Genomic DNA, 24,026 nt, shown 5'->3' with positions numbered 1-24,026 from the left:
TTAAGACACTTTTTTTTCAATGTAAGTTGCCTTGGTCATGGTGTCTCTGCACAGCAACTTGAATGAGTAACTAAGACATGGAAACTGAGGTGCAGAGACCTGAAGGCCAAGAGAATCTTCTATGACAGGCTTAAGTAGAAGGACCTGGTTTGAGCCTAGAACACTTGCCCCTAGGCACAAGGTGCAGGGCAGGGGTGAAGGGTCAGAGGTTAGCAGGGACAGTGCACAGGTGTCCCCACCAGTCATTGGTGGTGGGACTTGCTGTAGGACGGTTCGAGGGAAGCATTGGAGCACAGTGAGAGGTGCACACTGTCACCTTGAGTCAGGAAGCACCCCTCTGCACTGGGCAGGCATCAGCGACCCTCCTGAGAGAAGGGTGGGGCTTGGAAGGAATGTGCCCAGAGAGAGATGGCTACCCCAAAGTGAGAGGGTTCTGAGTAACCAGGGTGAAGCCTGACAGAGCCTGGAATCGCCTGTCCCTTGTCTCCAGGGATGCTTGGATGGACCACACTGTCTCAAGGCTCCTAACTTTCCAATCAATAGCTATGCTCAACAACCTCTTATAGCTGAGGGTGGAGCCATGGGCTGCTTAGCAGTCTGGAGCATACAGGACGCTGCCCCTCCCCTCACTTAGGCCTGTGGTTCTTCCATTTACTCTCAGCTGGTCATTTGCACTGCCCTCCCATGTGAACAGAGATGGCCCTCGGGCTCAGGATCAGGGAAAGCGGCACAGGACATGGGAAGACTGAGGAAGCCCGGCAGGATGGCAAGACTCCAAGGCAAAATAACCTGGTTTTCTAGTGAGAAGTGCAGAATATTTTCTAGGACAGGGGTGCATACACCCCAGTTTTTAGTTTGTTTTCCTTGAGCCCTACCATGGGCTCTCTTGAGTTCTGTCCTTGGGGTTACCCAGTGACATTCAGACTATAGTGTGTCATCTAACCCACAGGCTGTGACCTTTCCCAAGGAGACACATCTCATGAAATAGAAAACACATGGTTCTTTCTCCCCTGGCTGTCCTCCTGCATTGAATTCTATTGCTGCCACAGTCACTGTTGGAGTCACCCACTCTAAAGGACATCCTCTTCTTCCATCACCCCCTATCTGGCCACATTCCCAGAAGCACAGTTCCCACCCAAGGGGCCCCTATAAGCCGAAACAAAGGACACTGCTGAGCACTTGACATGCCTGGAGCTGGGGTAACTCACACCAGGGCAGACACATCATCCCCAAGAAGACTGAGAAACTGAGGAAGTGGGGAAAGTAAGGGGTGCCTGGCCTCCTCCCAGTCCAGATCTACTCAGATGAGGACAAAGGTAGACCTCAGGCCTCTGTCTAAACCTGGGGCTGAGAGGAGACCTTGTTCATGCCTCTCCTCCCATGCATGTGCACATAAGCACACAGGCACTCTGAACTCATCAGTCCTGCGCCTACCGCCCCTCACTCCCACCAACTGTGCTGAGCAGGGCCCTGAGGTCCCTCCCTAGGCTAGGCCTGGGACAGGGGCCACTACACCCTCTGTGGGGAGAGTGGCACTGGACACCTGTGGTCTACCAAATAGTATGTTTTTAATTCCAATCCACTCCTTAGATGCCTGCTTTCATACAGAGGCAAGAGTCACAACTGAGACACAAAGATGAGATGAGCCCTAGCAGGGCAACTGAAGGTGGCTTCTGTACTCTGCCAGGAGAGTGCTCCCTCTGGCTGCCTAGTCCATGCTTCAGGTGCTCCCACCACCTGTGACTCAGTCCTCCCCTGGAGCTCACAGAGATGACCTCAGTGAGTTTATCTGCCATGGAGCCAAGGACGGGCCGTGCGGTTGACCCTCATAGGGTTTCTGAGTGCATGTCCCAGAAGAAACCACCCCACCCCCCCAGCTGGGCCAAGTGGGCTTGTCCACACAGCACATCTGCTCCTGGCTCTGGCTCTCACTGATGCCCATACATGTCCGCCAGCCGAGCAAAGCGCGGGCCCCAGTCCCGGAGGTAGTCATAGTCCTGGTCTTCATCTCCCAGGCTGGACAGGATGGAGCTCAGTGTCCCTGCCACCGAGCCATCTCCCTCGTAGTCGTAGATGAGAGCTGTATCGTAGGGAGGCACGCTGGGGTCACTGTCCGCAGCCTCCAAGCCCTGTGGAAAAGCCCCACAGACTCAGGACCACTCAGGCAAGCAGGGAGCCCTCTGGTGCTCAGCCACAGGCAGGGCTAGTCTACCTCTCTTACGATGGGCATGTAGAACATCTCCCTGTGCAGAATGGGCTGGCAGAGAAGGTTCTGCTTCCTCCAGCCTTTCCCCCTCAGGATGAGGAGAATCTGTCTCCTGTCATAGCAACTTTTCCTCCCACCCACCCCCAGTCTCTCAGGCATCTTTTCATAAGCATCTGACCCCCTCCAAAGGCAGTATCTCCACTGGCACTCCATTATCTTGTGACCAGTACCTGCACTAGAATTAACAGTCCCAAGGATGCTCCCAGTTTTCCCCCAGTTTGCTGGGAGCTTTCTCTGGGCTGTGTGGGCTGTGTGTCAATAGGGGATTCCCTGAATGGCCAGACTCAGCCATCCCCTCCCCTCTCATTCTGATCATCTTTTGTGTAGACAGTAGTCACTCATGAGGTGTTCAAACAGATGCTTTGTCCAGATGACGTCCAGGCAAGCTCTGCTCCTACCTCATCATTAAACACAAAGAGGTCAGGAATCATGCAAGGGTACCCTTCCCAGAGGAAACAGAACTATTAAGGTCTCTGGCCATGTGGCTGCTAATGTTTCACTCCTACCCACAGGGTTTGAAAAGTGCCTGGGGCAACCTGCTCACTCACCCTCTGGGGCTTTCCTAAAAAGCTCAGCCAGGGTCCTGCTGGTGAGCTCACCCCCTGACATCCTGTAGCATGGGGACTGGAAGCAGGGTCTGGACCTGGGTGTGTTTGTGCACATGTGCATGTATGCACATAACATGTATCAACACCCCCCCCAACCCCACCCAGGCACCTACATCACTGATGAAGTTGGCAATGTCAGATGGGCTGGTGGGAAGCACTCGATGTGGCTGTGGCACATAGCTGAAGGGGGCATCCCTGCGCAGGGGTGGCCTGCCCAAAGAGCGGCTGGTGGCTCTCGGTTCCACTGGGTGGCGCAGCTGGTTTATATCGTAAGCATCCTGTATGCACAGTAAGCAGCTAAGGTCAGAGAAGGGACCTCCTGGTTGCCAGAGGACCTTCTAGGAGGCTGTAGGCATTCTGGGGACCCCTTCCCAGGGTTCCGTGTGTTTAAGCCAGCACTCCTGTCCTTACCTGGTCCTCCTCCCCACCTCCTTGCTCATCGTAGTTAAGGATGTTGTCCCGAAGGTCCTCTTGTAGTCCATGCAACAGACTCTTGCCCCGAGACTGCCCCCGGAACCGTGTGCGGAGCGCAGCAAGCAGGATGAGAACTGGAGGCACGAGAGATTAGCTGGAGTGTGGGCGCTTAAAGGACGCAGGGTTGGGGGAAGGGACCCAGGACAGACGGTGGGGCCGAGGACCTTCACTCACGGAGTAGGACCACGGTGCTGGCCAGCACAATGACCAGTGCCCCCAAACTGACGCCTACACCTCCTCCTCGCAGCGCGGCAGCCCCGGGCAGGCAAGTGCCATCTGACCCACAGCGACACACGGTGACGTTCAGCGTTTGTTCTCGCTGCTGGGGCGGCTCCCCAGAGTCCTGGAGCAGCAGGCTCAGGCGATGCAGGCCCTCAGAGACCTGATGTCGGAGCCGCAAGCGTGCATGGCTCACTGCAGAAGATGCACCGTGGTCAGCAGAAGCTCCAGGATAACCCCGCTCCCCGCCCAGAGGGTACCTGAGTCACTGGTATCAGTTTCCCCATCTACCCATTTGGGTACTGTGGAAACGAATCCCAGCCCTGCCCGAGGATGTAGTCATGGCGATACGTTGTATCGGCCTGACATTTAGGTCCTAGGGTTGCGGAGGTGAGAGAGTGGGGGAGGGCATGGGGAAGCGCACCATTAATCTGGCTGAGGCTCCAGTTCCGGCCGAGATCTGGTACCCTGGGGTTCAGCTGGAAGTGGAAGGGGGCCCCGTGCGGGGGCAGGTCCTCATCCGTAGCACCCAAGAGGAGGCCAGGGCCCTGGTCTGGTTCACTGCACAGGCTGCCGGTTGGAGGAGGAGCCAGTGCAGGGGCATGGTCGTTGACTTCTAAGATCTCAATGGACAGGGTGCCTGTGGCTGTGCTGGGAGGCATGGCTGGAAGCAAGGGAGAGCTAATAAGCTCAGGCCCCACCCACAACCTACCTTGTCAGTCCACTTAGGGAAGCAGTGGACTATGGGACAAGGACACCACCTGTTTCCCCTCACCATTGTCCAGGGCTAGGATGATGGCCCTGTACCAGCCGTCCTTCAAAAAGGGTGAAGCTGGGCTCAGCACTCGCTGGGTCTGAATCCTGCCTGTGGCCCCATCCACTTGCAGCCAGTCTTCTGGGTCATAGTCCTTGGAGTAGCTATTGGTGGGAGGGGAGGAGAGGGATGAGGCTCACCCAAGACACCCAGACATGGAGTCCCATATCCTATATACAAACACATACTACTATCACATACTCACCCACATGGGAAAGCCAGCCAGCATTCAGCCTTTAAGGACTCCCAGCCCCAAGCTAACTTTTTTAAAAAATTATTCCATTTTATGTTTTATTTTATACATGTACTTATTTGCATCTGTGTACACATGTATGAGCACCATGACCATGATGTGGAGGAATTGAGTCTCTCCTCCAACCAGGTGGGTTCCAGGAAATGGTCTTAGATGGTCAAGCTTGATGGCAAACACCTTAACCCACTGAGCCATCTTGCCAGCTACCACCACCCCAAACTGGTTATTGACCCAACAGCACATGAGCTGGGCTGCTGCCCAGTGCCCCTCAGTAGCTGGCAATCTGTATTCCACCTTACTCAGAGATGGTGCCATGGGTACCATCCAGGTGAGAACACTGTGCCAGGCTTGGGACTGGTGGTAGACTTAAAGCTTTAGAGAAAAAAGAGGACCCATGGAAAAGGACAGATCAATAATTGAAGGCTGCCTAAGTATGGTCTTGGACTATGTGCCCTTGTGGGAGCCCAGTCCTGTCCTGTGAGGTATGGTCACTCCACATACGCACATAGGTATCTGAGGGACTCAATACCCTGAGGGATAAACACCAACGGCCTTTCTCTTTCACCCTCAGAATCCCAAGGCACCCTCGGCAGTAATAGAGCTGCTGATCCCTCCACCTGAACCCTCAAGACCCCAGGGTACACCACCTGATTCTCTGCAGCTGTTCTGTGTCAGGGTCTCTGGCAGAGAAGGTGGCCACAGAGGTGCCTGGGGGGGCTCCTTCGGCTATGCTTGTCCTCAGTGGGTTCTCTGGGAACACTGGAGCTTCATTGGTGTCCTGAACCCACACGCTGACCCTGGTCTGGCCCCGCCGGGCCCGAGGGGCAGCTGTCTGCAGTGGGGCCTCGTTCTGTACAGACACTCTGAGCTCATACTGCTCATGGCTCTCGTAGTCCAGGGGCTGCAGGAGAATGACAGAGACAACTGAAATGCCAAGTGTTAAGAGCCTTTGCCCAGGTCTGTCCAAAGAGCCCCACTTTCCTTCCCTCACCTTTAAACCTTGACATGATAAAAACTATGCAAGGCTCAAATATGAATAGGTTAACAAGATGAGTTCCTGTTGCTCTTATGGATTTGTTGAGTGTGGTGTGGTAGTTTCCTATGTTACTCAACAGCTCTGGTCTTTGTATGCAGCTGGGGGTGGGTGTGCCAGTTGATGCTCTGCAGAGGGGTCATCTGGCTCATGATGGTCATCCACTAGGCAGGTTTCAAGAGCAGCATGCAGAAAATTCTCCCTCAAGAGTTCCAGCCTACCTCAACTTGTCTGACCAGTTTCTTGCAATGAATCTTCAAATGCATCTATGTCTACATATGTTGCTGTTGTGTATGTGTGTGTGAGTGTGTATGTGTGTGTATGAGTATATGTGAGTATATGTCTATAGTGATTATGTGTATAATGAGTGTGTATATAGTGAGTATGTGTATGAGTATGCGTGTGAGTATATATGTGTGTGTGTATATATGAGTATATGATGGTATCAGGATCAGCTTTGAACCCAGTGACATCACACCTAGGTGACAGCAACCCTCACATATATTGCCAAGGCAACCGCCACCATATTCCCAGAATCTACTTGGCTCACCTCCCACTTTTACCTGTGAATGGCTACGTCACTATCCAAATAAAAGGAAAACCCCTCTGACCTCTCTCTCCCCCTCCTGCCCCACCTCCCACCTTTTCCCTTTTCTCCTACAATAAACCTCACCTATTTGGCCTGGTGTGGCCTGTCTGGAGCCGTGCTTCTAACACAACAGTATGTGTGTGTGTATGTGTACGTGCATGTGCATGTGCATGTGTATGTGTATGAGTATGTATATATGAGTGTGTATGAGTATGTATGTATGTGTATGAGTGTATGTGCATGTGTGTGTGTGTGTGTGTGTGTGTATGTGTGTGTATATGTCTGTGTGAGCTGTCCCTCTGGTAGGAATGGGGATCATGCTGGTGCAGTTTTACTTGAAATTTGGACCACCCTAATAAGGAGGTAGAAGGCTGTAATAATGGCATTCTGTGGGTGCTTCCCACTGCCACGTTTGGCCAGATACTTGTAGTCAGCACCCAGTCCATCCTGTGCCCTTACCCTAGGAGGTCGCCTAGCACAGCCCTACCCAGAAGGAACCCAGGGCAGCTCAAGCTGCAGCTGCCATGGGAAGCACCTGTGATGGAGTCTAGCCGAGGAAACACACATGACAGGGACAAGGCTCACCTTGACCACAGACAGCACACCTTCATTGGTCTTAGGGTCTGTGTAGATCTTGAACTGCCCATCAGGATCACCTTCCAGGATGGTGAACCTGGCCACCCAGTTGGGGGATCCAGGCAGGTCCTTATCCTCCACCTCAAGCCGTCCCACGTCCACTCCACTGACAGCCTCTGCAGCTTCCATAAAGAACTGGAGATCCCAGCCCATTACTCACCAGTTGGCACATTAGAATGCCTGCCCCTGGGACTAGGGATACTTTCTTTTTCTGGCTTAACCCTATTGCTCACCACAGCATATTTCACTGGTTTCCAGAGCCATGGATCCCACCTGCTGGAGCTGCTCCTGGATATTGGACCAACTATTCTCCTCACATAGCAAGAGCCTGGGAGACTTACTCTGGGCTGAGGACCATGGAGCTGCTCTTCTCTAAGGAACCTCATGTGTCCCTGTGTCACACTCCCTGCTTATACACTGCCCTCCTCTATGCCATCCACCCTCACAGCATCCCCTCCTGGAATGCACAAAGGAAAGGTAGCCCTAAGCTGATGGGGTGGGCAGAGGTGGCACCTCATCCTTGGTGAACTCGGGGGCATTGTCGTTGATGTCATCTATGGAGATGATGGCCGAGGCTGTGGCAGTGAGGCCGTCTCCCGACATGTCTGCCACCTGCAAGGTCAGGTTATACACAGCCACCACCTGGGGACAATGTGACTTGTCTTAGAAGATGTGATGCCCAGAGACAGCCACTTTAGGATGACAGCAAAGCCACCTACAGGCTTACTTACCACTTATGGGATCTGCCCCTGCCCCAGCCTGGGAGTGAACAAGAAGTCAGTTGTGGTACCAGAAATGTTAGACATTAGGGGCAGTGGAAAGCACATTCCTGGCTGATGGAGCCACCTGAGTGGCAGGGATAGGAATACCCAGGTGCAGCTGCACAGGAGAGCTTCGGGGGCATCTCCCAGGCATGAGGGACTGGCTCAGGGTGTTACAGCACCAGCAAGGAAGGACCAGGGTGAGAGTAATAACCACAGTATAGACTGAGAGGTGGGAAGGCCCCACCCCACCTGTGAAGAACCCCGAGACATGAAGAGATCTGATGTGGAGAACTCGTCCCCAGGGCTTCAGTTGTCCACAGTGTTACCTTACCTCTCGGTCCAGCCCCACTTGCACTGTGCGGATCTCTCCGGTGTGCTCATCGATGCTGAAGAACTCAGGGCTGCCCTGCTCCAAGATGGAGAACCTGAGGGCTGCATTGTCTGTCTCTGGGTCGTCGGCATCTGTGGCCTCAGCCCTGGTGACAAAGGTGCCTACAGATGACAGAGAGAAATGTGGTCAACCACCATGGGGTAACCCAGCTGGTGTGAAGTGCTCTCAGTGTGCACAGATCCCCTAGGTGTGACACTGTGACCATGGAGTGGGTAGCCTGCTCTCTGTACTGTTTGGGTCACTGGGGCTGGCAGTGGATACCAGCCTCAAGTCCAGGGCACTCCCGCTGCCTTGCCTACGGAAGGCGGAGCACTGCAGGAGCATCACAGTGGGCTTTCAGCAGAGAGCAGATGCACCTTCTTACCAGATGCTGGGTCAGCAAGTGGAGCTAATGTTCCAGGTCAAAGTGGTAAACACACTGGGATCCTCAGACAGCCCTGAGCCCTGCTATCAGGTGGTGACACCGGCCCAGGTAAAGGATACACAAACAAATGGGTACAGAGCAAAGCAGGTACCCAGTATCCTCCAAGGTGCTACCTGCAGGGAAGCTGTCACAACTGGGAAGGAGCTGCCGGTGGAGGCCCCAGCACAAGGTCCTCATCACCCATCACCCACATTCCCCTCAGAAGAGGTTTGGTCTGACGGTCCCTGCAGAACCAGTGTAAGAACTTTGAGCCAATGGAGTGGGAAGGGGTGGGAGGAGTCTGAGAAGTCTGGGTCTCAAGGTCCTGGCTCGCTTACCTGCGATATACTCGATATACTCAGGCAACTATCAGCCAGTGCTCCAGGCACTGCACAGGCAGAAGCTACTGAGCAGGTGACTTATGCCTAGTACCGGGCCCCAGGGTGGCACAGGACAATGCTTCTAGTAGGCTTCTTGGCCACGGGACTCATTACCAATCCTGTGCTGTACGAGTGTTCTCTAGCAAGCAGGTAAGTACGTATAGGCACAAGGAGCCAGTTCCCAGTCAGAGGAGGGATACAGTGTGCTGGGAAGACACGGAAGCAAAGGGACCACTGAGAGCTGGACCCGGTGTGCTAAGACTCAAGTGGGTATGAATGAGTTTGCATGTAGTGTTCACACATGTGCACGTGTCTGGATGTGTGTCTATTCGGACCCAAGAGCACATGGAACATCAGGCCATGGCGGCAAGAATCATCGTTCCAGGGACTGGAGCAATGACTCAAAGGTTAAGAACACTAGCTATTCTTCCAGAGGACACAGGTTTAATCTCTAGCATGCACATGGCAGTTCACCATTCATAACTTCAGTCCCAAGAGATCTGGTAGCTTCTTCTGGTCTCTAAGCAACTGTCATGCACATGGTACACAGACAAACACTCATACACACAAAATAATAAAAATAAGAAATACAATACTACAAGTATACCCAGAAGAAAACAGTGAGAAGCTGCATGGGGAGCAGGGGCCAGTCCTAGTCTATCACTGAGGCACTAACATGTGCCACAGGCACCCCATAGGGACTGAAGCTGACAGAGGAAGCTTGAGGCACACTGAGAGACATGCAGTCTGCCTGGGACTGTGAGAGAGCATGTTTGCCCTGGTGCCAGGTTTCTCCTGCCCACTGCAGAGGGATGAAGTAGAGCTGAGACCACCTCCAAAGCATTCAAGGAAACCCCCTGCCGGGAAGGGCAGGGAGGCAGAAAACCAAACCGTTGGACATGCTGGCTGGGCACAGAGAGATGGAAACACCCAAGAACCACGACTGTGATGGCACTGAGGTCAACCCAGCCCCATTCTGCACATATCCATCCACACACCAACCCCTCCCTGCTACAGGTGGGCAACCCAGGGGCAGGCAGGCCACTCCATGGGACTGTAATGACCATGTACTGTGGGGAACCTGGTGAGGTTGGAGGCACACAAGGAGAGATGGGGTAAAAAGAAAAGGGCTGTGTAAAGAGAAGGAAGGAAAGGCTCAGGACTAGAACACCTGACCCAACTATTCTCTGTCCTTACAAACTCATTGTTAGGGAATTACAGCTGGCTAAGGGCAGTAGTCGCCATACTGGGGCAGTATGTACACTGATTTCCTGACTCTGGTAATTGCAGAGAGTTGTCAGACCACGCTGACAGAGAATGTCCAGTGTCCAGTCTAAGACCAAGCCTTGGACTGAAAAGACAGGAAAATGTTAAACTGTTGTCAGCTCCCTGCAGTGGGCACGTGGGAATTATAATAGACTTTCCTGTAAGTCTGAAGTCAGGTCATAGTAAGGATGATGAGTAAACAGACACCGTCATTTAGGTCTTGCAACATGAATAAATGAGGTGGAATAGAATGAGCCCGAGTGGCAGACAAGGCAAGACTCTGTTGCTTTGGGCTCCCTGAAGCTCTCGCATGGGCCAGGTTTGAACGCGCTGGGCACAGGCAGTAAGGAGGGGAGGGCAGATGGGCACAGTGCCCTGCCTGGCCCTGCCCAGCCTGACTGCTTGGCCCCGCCCAGCCCCGCCCAAGGGCCTCAGATTGGTTAGGTAACTAAATCAGTCTCCATTTTCCAGGAGCCGGGCTCACGGGCATGTGCACCACAACAGACTGCATCTGAAGCAGCAGCCAGAGGAGGCACTGCCCCAGGCTGTAGAGTTTTCTTTGGGGCATAAAAACTACACTAGAGCAAGCTCATGGCCCATGGACTCACTAACTATGACTGCAGGGCTCACTGAAGTGCTAAGCCTCATATTATGCAAAGTTCACCACCATGAAACAAGAAGGCACAACTGGAACCCAGCCACTAGATCTGCACCACCCTTTCGGTGCAGATCAACTTAATATTGAAATGAGAAGTGTAAGAGATGGCTTTCTTAGACCCGACCCTTTGGATGACCTTTGGATTGCCAATTCTGCAGCACTAGGGAGGAACCTGGCATGCCAGGCAAGTGCACTGGTGGGGGTTGGGGGTTGGGGGACACTGTATCTCTAGTCCTTTGGTTGTAGGGAATTCTGGGATTTGGATCTTCTGAAGGTCCACCCCCCCCCCCATGGGGCTGCGCTCCCACCTCACCTGGGATGGCACCCTCCAGGATTCGGCCTCTGAACACATCCTGTAGGAAGGCTGGCCGGTTGTCATTTTGATCCACCACAACGATCTCCAGGTCTGTGGGGTCCTCCAGGGTAGAGCCACCCAAGTCCAGGGCAAAGGCCCTTAGCTGAACAAACAGAGGTAAGTGATGGTTCTGTGGCTCCTAAAGCCACACAGAAGGGACAGCAAGGGCTGGACACAGGGAGGGACACACAGGATGGAGTGTGTGCTGAGGGCATGCACCCTTTCTCTGAATAGAGTCTGCTTTCTCCCAGCACATAGGCTCCAACTTTCCTCTCTTCCCTTGGCTGCCAGGATGCTCACTGCATCATTGTATGGATGAAGTAATACTCTTACTAAGGTTCTCTCTTTCTCTGTGGTTTTGGTTCCTGTCAAAATATAATTTATTCATTTTACATTCATATTTTTCAATTTAAAACAAAATTTTTAAGACAGGGTTTCTCTAAGAGCTGTGGTGTCCTGGAACTCGCTATGTAGACCAGGCTAGCCTTGAACTTACATTCATCTGCCTGTACCATGCCTGGCTTAATTCATTTTACTTTTTGGAACAGGGTTTCACATGAGATTACAACATTTTAAACCTGCTTCTTTCCAGAGAATGACATGGCCAAGCACTTGGGAGTCAGAGACAGGAAGACAGCAAATTCAAGCCTAGTAACAGATACATGGCAAGGCATTGCGAGTCACATAAAAAAAAAAAATGTCTAATGGGTTCCTCTGGAAGAATGCTGAGGCAGCCTCTTAGGTTTGGAAGAATCTCTTGAGAATGTAAAAGAAATCTTGGCCCCTTGTAAAACAAAGGGGAGGTAGAAAGCGATCCTGTCTTGGGCCAGCGAGGATGCAGTCGACAGGGTCCTGGCTACATAAGGCTTCTACAGGCTTTGCTTGGTTTCATTCTTGTGATAGGTTTCTGCTATGTAGTTGAGGCTGGCTTCAAACTCATGATTCTGCTGAGCCTTCTAAGTATCATAGGCCTGTAAGTAATACTATTCCAAACTCTATTTATTTATTGATTTAGCTAGCCATGTTGGGGATGGAAACCAGGGCCTTTAGATGCTAGGTAAGCACACTCCATCTCAGCCTGGTAGATAAAGGAGATCCTGGGCTCATCTCTCGGCCTTGTGCACACCTTGTGACTCTCACATCTCTTCCTGAATCCCAACTCTGTAATGGTAGCAGAGGCCCCTTGTTGGCTAACCACTCCTCAGAGATCATTCCCTGCATTGGACAGTAGCACTATTCGGGAGTTCTTCATGACACACCAACCCCCAAACAGAACCTGGATCCAAGGAGAACTGGCTGTCATGTCAGCTCATCGGTTGCAACGATGCTCTGCCCTCCAAAAGGCCACCTATTCATGGCCTCAAGGAACATTATGTGGTAACATGACCCCAAACACTTAATCCTCTGATGTGGGTCTTATGAGGACCAGATCTCGATTCAGAAGCATCTGGCCTGGAGCCTGTCAGGTGGGGAACAGAAGCTGAGCAGTCTGGCTTCCCACCAGTCCCTACCCTGAAGCGGTCCGTCTTCTCACGGTCCAGCGTGGCGTTGAGGTACACCCTCCCAGTGAACTTGTCGATGGAGAAGACATTTCGGGGCTCCTCATCCACTCCGGGACCCTGGATGCTGTAGATGACACTGCCTAGCTGCTGTTTGTCCGACTTGATCTGTGGGGAAGGAAGGGGGCTCCGTGAGAGCACCCCAATACCTTCATGTTTCACCCCAACTAGAGGGGCAGAGGTCCAAAGCTCTGGAGCCTAACAAGCTGCTCTCCTACACTCAAGCCCAGCTGCAGGGCATCCCAGGACCTGACAGTCAGTTATATTCTGAGGATGAAGAAGGCTGAGCATTCAGGTCACACAGGTCTGTCTGTTCTGGTGACGAAGTGTTCTGGTGCCTCCCAGGGGGCATGTAGCCTGCGGGCATGTTCACTGGAGTAGTGAGGTGCTTGTGGCTCAGGGATATCCCACAAAGTGGGATAAAAGTCCTCCCTAGGCTATACAACTAGCTCCTGTCAGCAGATGGGGCTTCCCCAGATCTAAGAGGATCTTTAAGAACTGGGAAAACTGGGCTGGAGCAATGGCTCAGCGGTTAAGAGCACTGACTGTTCTTCCAAAGTTCCTGAGTTCAAATCCCACATGTTGGCTCACAACCATCTTGTAATGAGATCTGACTACCCCTTCTGAAGTGTCTGAAGACATCTACAGTGTACTCACATATATATACAGTGTACTTACATATAATAAATAAAGCCAGGAGAAGCAAGCCAGTAAGGAACATCTCTCCATGGCCTCTGCGTCAGCTCCTGCTTCCTGACCTGCTTGAGTTCCACTCCTGACTTCCTCTGGTGATCAACAGCAGTGTGGAAGTGTAAGCTCAATAAACCCTTTCCTCCCCAACTTGCTTCTTAGTCATGATGTTTGTGCAGGAATAGAAACCCTGACTAAGACAAATTGGTACCAGCATAGTGGGGTATTCCTGTGATAACCTGACCGTGTTTTGGGAAGGACTGTGGAAGGACTTTGGAACTTTGAGCCAGAAGAACCACTGGTTGTTAAGAACTTTGTGGGATGTTCTGTAGGAGCTTGGAAGATCATGTTGAGAACAGTGCAGAGATGGAGGCCTGGCTTGTGAAATTTCAGAGGGAAGATTAAAGACTCTTATCAGGGCCATGTTTTGATTGTGAAGATTCTGTGGTTCTGGTTAGCTGGGGCTGAAATATCAGCTGTGATTAACAAGATACCAGAACTACTAAAGTGAGAACTTTGCATTACTGAGACTATTGATGCTGGTTAGCTGGAGCTAAGAAATTAGCGGTGATTAAGAAGAGACCAGCATCATTGAGGTGACATCTTCTGGGAAGTGTTTCCTGAGAGCACAAAGAGGCTGTGTTCCAGAGATAGCCAAGGTTGTACCTTGTGCTGCAGCAGGACTTGGTAATGTGTAAGAGTTACCCAGGTGGTACTGGTTTTGACAGCACAAAGGGGTCATGAAGAACAGCTGAGGCTCGGCACAGTGAGAGGCCATGGAAGGTCATAAGTGAAGGTGCAGCCTCAGTTTGCAATTGATGGCCCAGTACTGAAGGTGTCATGCAAAGGAGTTGAGGGTTGGCACCGTGAAGACAGTCTATGAGAAGCTATTGGTAAAGCCTAGTTACAGCAATGTTTTGGGAATGCCAGTACCAGACAATGACCACCAAGAACAGCAGCAGCAGTGGAGTACAGGCATCTGGAGCCCAGAAGACAACATGTGTGCTACAAAGGGCAGAGCTGGAGAAGTGACCAAAGCCCTTAGAGGAGCCCAGAAGATCATGAGTTGGATCCCAGACATTGGTTTTGCTTTTGATTGTGACTGTGCCCTGATATTTTTCCCTCTTGAAGGAAGAATGTATTTTAGTGGAGCCCACAGTTAAGAGACTTTGAATTTTAAAAGACATTGGACATTTTAAATTGATTGAACTTTTAATATGTAAAGACTGTGGGACTTTAGATCTTGGGGATTAATAAGAAAGTAAGGGTTGAGGCTTAATAGTGATGTGTTTGTGTGTCAAGTTGACAAGGGGTCAATTGTACTGGCTGGTTTTGTGTATCAACTTGACACAGGCTGGTTATCACAGAGAAGGGAGTTTCAGTTGGGGAAGTGCCTCCATGAGATCCAGCTGTGGGACATTTTCTCAATTGCCCCTTGTGGGTGGTGCCCATACAAAGTATGTACTTACATATAATAAATAAATAAATCTGTAAAAAAAAAAAAGGATGTATTTAAAATAAATAAGAGGTTAAGAGCACGGACTGCTCTTCCAGAGGTCCTAAGTTCAATTCCCAACCACATGGTTGCTCACAGCCATCTGTAATGGAACCATCTTAATGAGATCTGATACCCTCTTCTGGTGTGTCTGAAGACAGCGACAGTATACTCACATATATAAAATAAATAAATCTTAAAAACAAAAAAAAAAAAGAAGAAAAAGAACCATCTTGATGAAAAAAATAAAAATAAAAAACTCATTTAACAAAGAAATGGGGAGACCTATGGGGACAACCCATTCCCCCTTCTCTTACCTGCACAAGTGGGTAGGGGAGGCGTTTGTGGTTCTCAGACACACTGATAGGTGGGATGACCCAGGCTCTCCGCACACGGCCTGGGACTGATGCCCGGCGCCAGGGGTAGAGGGTGCTGGGTCCGGACTCAGGGACTGCCCAGGACAGGCCAAGGCTCTAAAACACAAATAGAATAGCATCACACAGGGTAGAGGAGCACCAGAATGACATCATTCTAAGGACTCTGCTTGGGTCCTATACCACTCGGTGGTGTCACTCTGCAGGGCTCATGCCATGTAGGCCTTGGCAGCCACATCCTGAGGAGCTTAGCTCTCAAAATTCCCATAGGGATGTTACATGCCTGTCTCTTCTCCTTGTCTAGCTCCTAGGACATAGGCTGTGTCCACAGGGTCATCAGATCCCTACGGTAGACACTGTTTATTGGGTGTGAGGGTCTGTACTTTCCCTGGGGTCCCTGAGAGGTCAGGTGCCACCAAGGCCCAAGAAAGGGCCAGAGAGCAATTCTTGCTTCCTGAGAGTGAGAGCCCAGGAGGAAAGATAGCAGCTGGTGGGGCCAGGGACCTAGTCGGAAATGGGGCCACTGAATTAGTGTGGGAGGTGACATGTGTCCCTCTTCAGCCTCACAGCTTGAATGTCACCAGTTAATGGTAACAGTGCCTGCTTTTATTAGAATGGACTGGGTGGTGGGGGTGGGGCGCTGCCCCTAAGCATCATGGTCCAACCCTCACCCGACACACACACCCTAGCATCCCGGGGTGACCATCCACACAGCAGACCCCATGCCAGAAACCTCCCTCTGCCACCAGGTCTGGGCCTTGATTTTAAACATGTCCAGAAAACAGGTTAGGGAGCCTAAGAGTTGATGGCTCCCTTGCTACAGTCTGCTGTGTAAACAGAGAAGCCATGCTTGGGGTAACCCACCCAGCTTCTCAGTATTTTATTGCCCAAGTTTCCAGAGTTCTGGGCAATTCGGGGCACCAAGGTACTTATCTAAGCTGCTTTGCTGGCCAACCTGGTCTGTGACAAGGACTGGAGCATGGGACGGGACCAGGGAGGATATGCCCTACAGATGCCAGGGACTGGGCTGGGCCATAGCCAGGGCTGCTCCAGGGCATGGGGTGGGACAGGGCTTGCTGTCTCAACTGAGAGGCTGGCTGGGGAAAAGGGATGGCCCATTCAGTGGACAGAGACACTCCCAAGTTGGATAACCTGAGTTTGCACTCTGGAAGCCACATGGTAGAAAGAGAATTGACTCCTATAACTTGTACTCTGACCTCCACGTGATACGTACACACTCCTGCCACAGTAAATAAATGTAATTTAAAAGAAAGACTCAGTGCCCGGGATTGTGTGCCTGCACACAGGAGATGAAGCCAAATCTCTAAGCTCAGAGGGAAGTCCCACTGACACCTACTCTCCCCAAATCCACTGCCATTACCTGTTTAGGCTCACAGATAACCCCACACCTGGAGAAGAGACTCATCTATCAAGTATGTGGCAGAATGCATAGCAGCTCCCCAAAGGCATCGCTAACCTTGTGGTGCTGTCCTGGTTCTCAGGCAGTTTTCATCCTGTTGCTGACTGGATCTGAGTGGCCTGTCCTCCAAATGCCCCTCATCCCACCCCTTGATTTGGAGAGACGATGAGAACCGGTGTTCTGAGGATGCTGGGAATCCACTGATACTGAATGACTCCTCATCACAAAGATGCCAGGGACATGGCAGAGACGCCATGATGGGTATGGATGTCGGTCACACTCTGCCCACATCTTCCATAGCATGTGTTGGCTAGGAACAAAACATAGGGCAGCCTCATACTTCCAGGATGCTGGGAGGCTGTCAGGCCAATGCTGGACAGGGTACCACCTGGCAGGATTTAGGGAAGTGCTGGATGCACAGGGCTAGCACATGGGGACTGCTAGGCTTGGAAATGCTCTTAGCATTTGTTGACATCCCTGGCTACATTCTCCTAGGCCCACAGGAGGGCCCAGGGCAAGCAGAGTCCTTGCTAGCCTGGCCTTCTCGAGCCAAGGGCAGAGCTTGGGAGATTTCAGTCTCCTCCATCTCAGGGCTATTCACATGCCTTTTCTTTACATTTGTTTATCTTAGGGGGTGGAGAGACACTCTGTGGCACACATGTGGAGGTCAGAGGGCAGCTTACAAGAGTCAGTTCTTCCACTATGTAGGTTCTGGGAACACACTTGGGTCTTTGATAGCGAACTCCCCTACCCGCTGAGCTGTCTTGTTGGCTGGTATGTGCCTTCTTTTTAGCGGTTTCCCTCCTTTGAGGTTCTGCCCTGCAGAGAGGTGCTTTCTAGACATAATTATCCTCTGAATCTGTCCCATCCACAGCTACAGTCTCCCAGGACAAGAAACAGGGCCATGCTTACCCTTCTGTCTCATTCCAGTTAATATAAGTAATTGCTCAGGGCCAGCAGTTTCTTTTGCTGCATACAGTACCAGATGCCAGCTATCAGACCTATGCCTAGCCTTAGCAAGGTTGAGACCTAAGGGTCGCAGTCGGTAGGGGGTTGCTGTTAGGGAAGCGGCAGATCCCCCGGGTGGGTAGGGCTCAGACTCCCAACAGTCCTCAGTTCAGACTGCTCTCTGCTTTATGGTTTGTTTATGATTTATATAGCCCAGGCTGGCCTCAAACTCACTATGTAGTTAAAGATGAGCCTGTACTCCTGCCTCGATTTCCCATGTGTACCCTGTACAAGGCAGGGGCCAGAGAAGCCTCCCTCTTTGGGGTCACCCCTCCCTTCCTACCAAGGATGGATCCTTGGGCTGCCCATGTGGAGGGGTGGTCCTCAGGGCAGAGCAGGGCTGGGAGTGTGGAGGGCAGAGCCACCACACAGTCATGCTAACACAGCATTGAGTATGCCAGCCCCAGCCTCCTCAGCATGGATCCCAAGCAGCCAGAACGTCATCCTTTCCTTGGAATCCCAAGGTTACTGGAGGGAAGCCTGCCCCAACTACGTCCCTTAGAATGATGGGTAGGATGGGATCAGGAGCTCCAAGGAGTTCCCCTCGTAGCTTTCATGCTTAGTGCCCACTGTGTGTTCACACCTAGGGAAACTCCCACCTGGCTCCACCCCAAGCGGGAGAACTGAGAGGCTCTGGCAGGGACCAGAAAGCAGGTAGCCAGTTTCTCTCTGTAAGCAGGTCACATGGAGGCTGGAGAGATGGCTCAATGTTTAAAAGCAATTATTCCTATTATAGAGGACCAGGGTTTGATTCCCAGACCCCACATGGTGGCTAACAGCCATCTGTAACTCCAGGTCCCGGCGGGTTATCTGACACATGCTTCTGGATTCCTCTGGTACTGCATGTATGTGGTACATACACTTACACATATACCAGGCAGATCACATAAAAATAAATCAGTTTTTAAAATTATAAGAAGGTTATGTGAATGGCCCAAGGAGACTTACACCCAAGGAGACTGGCGGGACTGGGCCAGATGGGCAGCACCTCCTCCCCAGAGCCCAGTCACTCACGCGGCTCCCATCTGCTCATTCCATGCAGAGTGGACAGCTTCCCTCCAAGCTTCCCTCCTCGGGGACTTGCCTGCTGGCTACCCAGCCCCCCCCCCCCGGCTTCTACTTCGGCTGGATCTGATCTGTGGAGCCTCCGTGGAGGCTGGCAGTCACAGGAGGGAAATACAGTAATGATTGGGGATAGGGGTGGGGTGCTCTAAGGGCAGCAAGGAGAGAGCAGCCAGCCACCGAGGAGGCCACTTAGATTTTAGCCTCTCCACGTCTCTTCCTGCAGCACATATGGATGGCCAAGGCACAGGACAGTATTGGCCCTGTGGGCACCTGCATATAGCCTGCTTTGAGATCAAAGGCTTTGGCTCCATCTCTGCCCTTGTCCCATTTCCCAGCCCTACTGAGTCACCACACTGGGAGCCTCTGTTTCCATCCCACCAGCCACCTACTCCACAGCCCCTCATGGCAGCAGCAGAGGCCAGCTGCAGTCAAGTCCCATCACCCACTTAGTCCTGGAATCCAGAGAGCAGAGGAGCCTGTTCAAGACAGGACAGTGAGTGTGGAGGGGCCGAAGTCCTGCCTGGGCATCTCTGTCCTCACAGATGGCACCTTGGCCTTAGAACCTGCCAAGACAAGCATGCAGAGCCACTTCTAGGTCAGGGCAGTGTCCCTACCAGGCACACACCTGCCTGCCTGGCATGGGGAACCTGGCCTACAGCCTCCATGGACACAGGGGCTTTTTGCCTGAGCTCGGTGGCAGATATCTTGAGATGTGCCTGAGTGGCTGCTTTGGGGGGAGTCTGGCTCTATCTTCCTCCCCTCAGGATAGCATGTGGGCTGGGAGCTGAAGCTCTTCATGACACCAAAGACTGAAAGAAGGGAAGCACCTTTCTCCTAACTCCAAGACAACTCTAGAGAGGCTGAGCCATTTGCCCAAAGCCACACAGGCAGTGTTGGCACCAGAAGGCTTGCCAGGCTGATGTCATCTGTAGTGTCTGCACTGCCTTGGGAAGGCCTGTTGAGAATGGGATTCCCAGGCTCTTTGAAGCCCCCATGGCCTGGGAGGAACTTCCTCCCCCCTCTTAGTCCTGCAGCCTCCATCAGCTGCCCCAGTCCATGCCCACAGGCTTGGCACTCACCGGGTGTGGTCAAGGCAGGGCCTGGGAACCTTGGGTCCCCGGGCTGTCCACAGCCCAAGTTCACAAGGTCACAAGACCACAATGCCTTGGCAGGGCCCCATGCCAAGATCAGAAGCTGCAGGGGTATGAGTGGGCGCCCAATGGGCAGGCCACAGCCAGCTTCCGGCTCTTGGGAGGAATTTGGGTTGCCCATTCCGTGTTCTCTCACCATACCCGCTTCCTAGAAGACGTGGCAGGCAGGAGGCAAGGCTAGGGGCCTCGTTGGGAAGCTAGGACATCTGGTGTTTAGGACAAAGCCACATGGCCACAGCTGGCTCACAGGCTCCTCACATCCAGGACGGAATACAAGGACAGAGGCACCTGGACAGTGACTTTGTGGAAAGTGTTCCTACCTGATCCACTCCTCTGTCCTCCATACCAAGCCAGACAGGAATAGTTACAGACATCTTCTCTTAATAGATACTCAATGTGCCTCACTTCATCTTTGGCCTGCTTTTGGCCAAGGACCAACTCAGACAAAAGTTAGAAAGTTCTAGAGATGTCTGGGACCAGTGTTCTGAATCCACACTCCTCAGCCAACTACCCTCTAGGGTCTTTCCTGACCCCCTCCCAACCCCGAGGAGTTGCAGGGTGACTAGGGTCCTGCTATGCATGCAGTATGTGCTTTGGTCAGGCAAGAGGCTTACCAATGGGAATAGCATCAGCCATTGCCAGGGGCCAAGGAGAGTGGCCCTGGTGCACTCCCCTGCACTGATCCTGAGCAGAGGTTCTGGTGACAGGGAGATGGGACTGACTGGGAAGACACAGTGCCCTAGCCACGAGAGCAAAGTGTCTGTTCCATTTTAGCAGAGCTAGTAGCCTTTGGAGTGGGGGGGGCAGGAAGCCCCTGCATTGACTTCCCACAGGCTTCTCAGGCCTGCACAGCTCCCACAGGCTGGAATCCATGGCCACCCCATTCCTGGACAGCCAGCATGCCAGGAATGAGCCCAGCTGTTAGCTTGGCCTGGGTGGCCCCACATTCCCGCTGTGGGACCACCCTTTCCAGCTGCTGCAGCCATCAGAGGAGAATGAGGAGGGGGCAGACATGCAGCTGTTCCTGCCAATCAGATTGTTCCTGCCTGCCTGCCAGCACATGCTGGGGACAGTGCTCAGAACCGTGAGCAGCCTGCCTCCACCCTGAGTCACTGCAGGCTGGACCTGCTAGAGATGAGGCTCTTTCTCAACATCAGTAACTAGTCCCCCCAAGTACTGCTGAGGCCCATCTTCCCTTCAGACACCACCAGGCTTCATTGGTTCCTAGACAAAGGTGAGATGGGCAGGTGTCTCTGGACACCATGATTCCCCTCAACCAAGCTCAGGACTAGCGATTAGAGAGATTGAACCCCAAGTGCAGGGGCTGAGGGGGCCATCTTTATGAGGACTAGTATTAATGTGTGGATGGGACTGGGGTTAGACCCCAGGTCTCAAGCATGCTTAGCAAGTGTTCTCCTGGATTTATCCCTGGCTGCTTTCATTTTTCTTTTGAGGTGCAGTATTAGTAAATTGCCCAGGCTGGCCACGAACTCGTGATCTTCCTGCTTCAGCCTGCTGAGGAGGAAACTCAAACCTAGAGTTTGAGGCCTGGTGGGGACCAGCTCTGAACACAATCCAACCTCCTGGTGCTGCTGTGGAGTTTGGGAAGCTCAGATCCCAGAGGGAACCTGGGTAGGGAGGCAATGGAGCAAGCTGTGAATTCATGCACAGCCTACTTCCAACCCCAAACGAAGGAGCCCAAGACAGAGCTGCTGGGCCAGGGTGACCAGGGAAAAGCCCAGTGAGGACGCAAGAATGACCAGATGGTAGCCTCAGGGGGTACGTTTCAGGGAGGTAGGAAAGTTCCCCTTGCACTGGAGCTAATTTGAGTGCTGCTGTGAAGCAAGTTCAGGAGGCCAGGCCTGGGGGGGGGGGTGTCCTTGCCCCACCTGACTGCTGGGGCCTCCAGATGCCTGGGGGAGGGGCATTGTGCAGTTGCCCTAGTGCAACAGAGAGGGGAGGCTTGGGGAGGGAGGGGAAGAAGAACTCTATCCACCACTATGCACCCTCCAGCCTTGAGGGTGCCAGTAAAGAATGCTGTTACTGTAGCCAGTAGGGCCCAGGGTATGGAGGGGCTTCTGATGGGTCAGGGCATTATGCCCAAGACTGGGGTTCTATGTTGGGTCTAAAGGGGTGCTGGGTCTTAATTAGCCTAGCAGATGTGCCCAAGTAAGGGAATGTGGGCCCCCGAAGCAGGGGTGTTGGTGGTCGGAGGTGTAGGGCTGATGCCCCAGGGCCAGCTGCTTAAGGGTTTTTCTGGCCAGGCTCCCGTCAGCTGCCAAGAACTGAAACTTGAGCAGAGCTTCGAGGTTCATGGGGATTTGAGGGGACCAAGAAAGTCCTGAAGTGTGTTCCCAGAAGGGAGGGACCCCCCTACCACCACCACACACCCATGCAGTGCCTGCTGACCACTCTTCAAACACAGCAACTCTTTGTGCTTGCCACCTGTTGTCTCTAGAGCGCAGAGGCTGGCCACAATCTCATTGCCCATCTCTGTGGTAGAGGACCCTGGCAGGGACCACAGAATCCACATCCCCATCCTGGCCAGTCCAGTACCATTGAACAGCCTGTCTGGGGAGTGCCAACTGCAGGAAAAACCGGGGACCTGGTCTTTACCCATCCTTCTTTGTGCCATGTTAAGAAAACAGGGTACTAGAAACTGACCAATCTGGGGACCACAGGTCACTCCATCTCCAGGTAGATCCAGGCACAGCCGCTGGCCCGGTCAGGTCACAGGTAGTGTGAACTGAGTGTGTGTTGGGCTGTGCTGGCCTGGAGTTATTTTCTCTGGATTTCTAGGTCCTGAAGGAAGAGTTGCAGCTACTCCAGGACCATTGGGTAGAGACTCAGGCACCACCAGGACCAACCAGGGGCATAAGTTTCACAGACGCTGTGGCTTCCTGCCCTTTCTCCCTGCCTTGTGCTCTGGAATACAAAAACCTCTCGAGATTGGCCAACCTTAGGCTCTGGGAGGCTCCAGGGGGCACTTGGGGTACACGTCCAAACTGAAGGGGCTGCCGGATGGTTGTTCTTGTGCCTCAGGGATGCTCCGCAGTCCTGAACCATTTTGCTCACTGGTGTGCAGGTCATTCATCCTCCCTCTGGAAGCCCCTAAACACAGGACACCCCTTCCTACCATGCCTCAGAGAGTGTGGCCCACCCTGGACACTGCAGGCCGCAGCTCTCAGGTTTCCCCAAAGACACTCCAGACTAGTGGTCCCAGGAAAGCGATCCCAAAGCTAGAGGAAGGGATGTCCCAGGGCTCAGAAGCTTACCTGGACAAGCAGCCCGAGGGCGAAGAGCAGGGCAGAACCCATTGGGGCAGCGGCGGAAGAGCCGAGGACAAGTGGCCGACTGGGCGGCCAGTGGGACGGGCGGTGGCGCTTCTGCCCCCACGCTGAGAGCACTGGGCTGAGTGACAGCGCAAGTGCTTGGGGAGCTGGCCAAGGGACTGCACGTGTGTGGTGGGGCGGAGCCAGGGCGGGGTCTGGGCAGGGCTAGGGCTAAGTGACAACATGGGGGGGCTGAGTCGTGGGCGAGGCTAGAGATGAGTGACAGCACATGTAGGTGGGTCTGGAGAGCCACAGGAGTGTGGTATGAAGGATGCCAGGCAGAGCCAGACCAAAGTGATAGGGCGGGGCCGGGAATCTGAGTGACAGCATATGTGGGCAGTGCCTGAGGGAAGCTCTGTAAAGTTTTGAGGTCAGTGCATGTGTAATAGGGGACTCCTGGACTGAGTGACAGCATGTTGTGGGACTGGGAGTGGACATAGGGGAAGTACTCAGCATGCCATAGGCTGGGACTGAGGCCTCTGACAGCTGTCCAGAGAGGCCCAGGCTTGTAGAAGAATGGAGGGCACCAGGCATGGTAGTCCATACTATCCCTGGGAGCCAGAGGCAGGCAGATCCCTGTTAGTTAGAGGCCAGATTGTTCTACATAGTGAGTTCTAGGCCAGCCCAGACTATATAGAGAAGCTGTCTTAAAAACAAAAAACAAAAAACAAAACCAAAACCAAAAGAAAACAAAGTGGTCCCTAACCCAGAGAAAGGAGCAGGAGGATTAGGGACCACATTTGGATTGCCTGCTCAGTTTTGTTCTTTCGGGACTCATCAGAGGCTCCTGAAGGCTGAGTGAAAGGCAAGGAAGGCAAAAAAG

General features: G+C 52.8%; 1 protein-coding gene across 1 annotated transcript; it reads right to left on the bottom strand.

Annotated features, from left to right (window-relative positions):
* Window positions 1-1,549: 1,549 nt before the first annotated feature.
* Window positions 1,550-23,274, bottom strand: Cdh15 (cadherin 15). Its single transcript, XM_031341701.1, has 14 exons — window positions 23,147-23,274; window positions 15,171-15,326; window positions 12,621-12,776; window positions 11,068-11,212; window positions 7,988-8,148; window positions 7,406-7,534; window positions 6,842-7,027; window positions 5,282-5,535; window positions 4,343-4,485; window positions 3,992-4,231; window positions 3,523-3,762; window positions 3,286-3,422; window positions 2,988-3,152; window positions 1,550-2,129 (listed from the first exon to the last, which is right to left on the bottom strand). Exons 1-14 carry the CDS (start codon window positions 23,186-23,188, stop codon window positions 1,929-1,931), a joined length of 2,355 nt encoding a protein of 784 aa, XP_031197561.1. The 5' UTR covers window positions 23,189-23,274; the 3' UTR covers window positions 1,550-1,928.
* Between the last annotated feature and the right edge of the window lie 752 nt (window positions 23,275-24,026).

Source organism: Mastomys coucha, unplaced genomic scaffold (genome assembly GCF_008632895.1).
Source record: "Mastomys coucha isolate ucsf_1 unplaced genomic scaffold, UCSF_Mcou_1 pScaffold22, whole genome shotgun sequence".
In the NCBI taxonomy this organism is placed as follows: Eukaryota; Metazoa; Chordata; class Mammalia; order Rodentia; family Muridae; genus Mastomys; species Mastomys coucha.
This window is presented reverse-complemented; position numbering and strand designations above follow the sequence as displayed.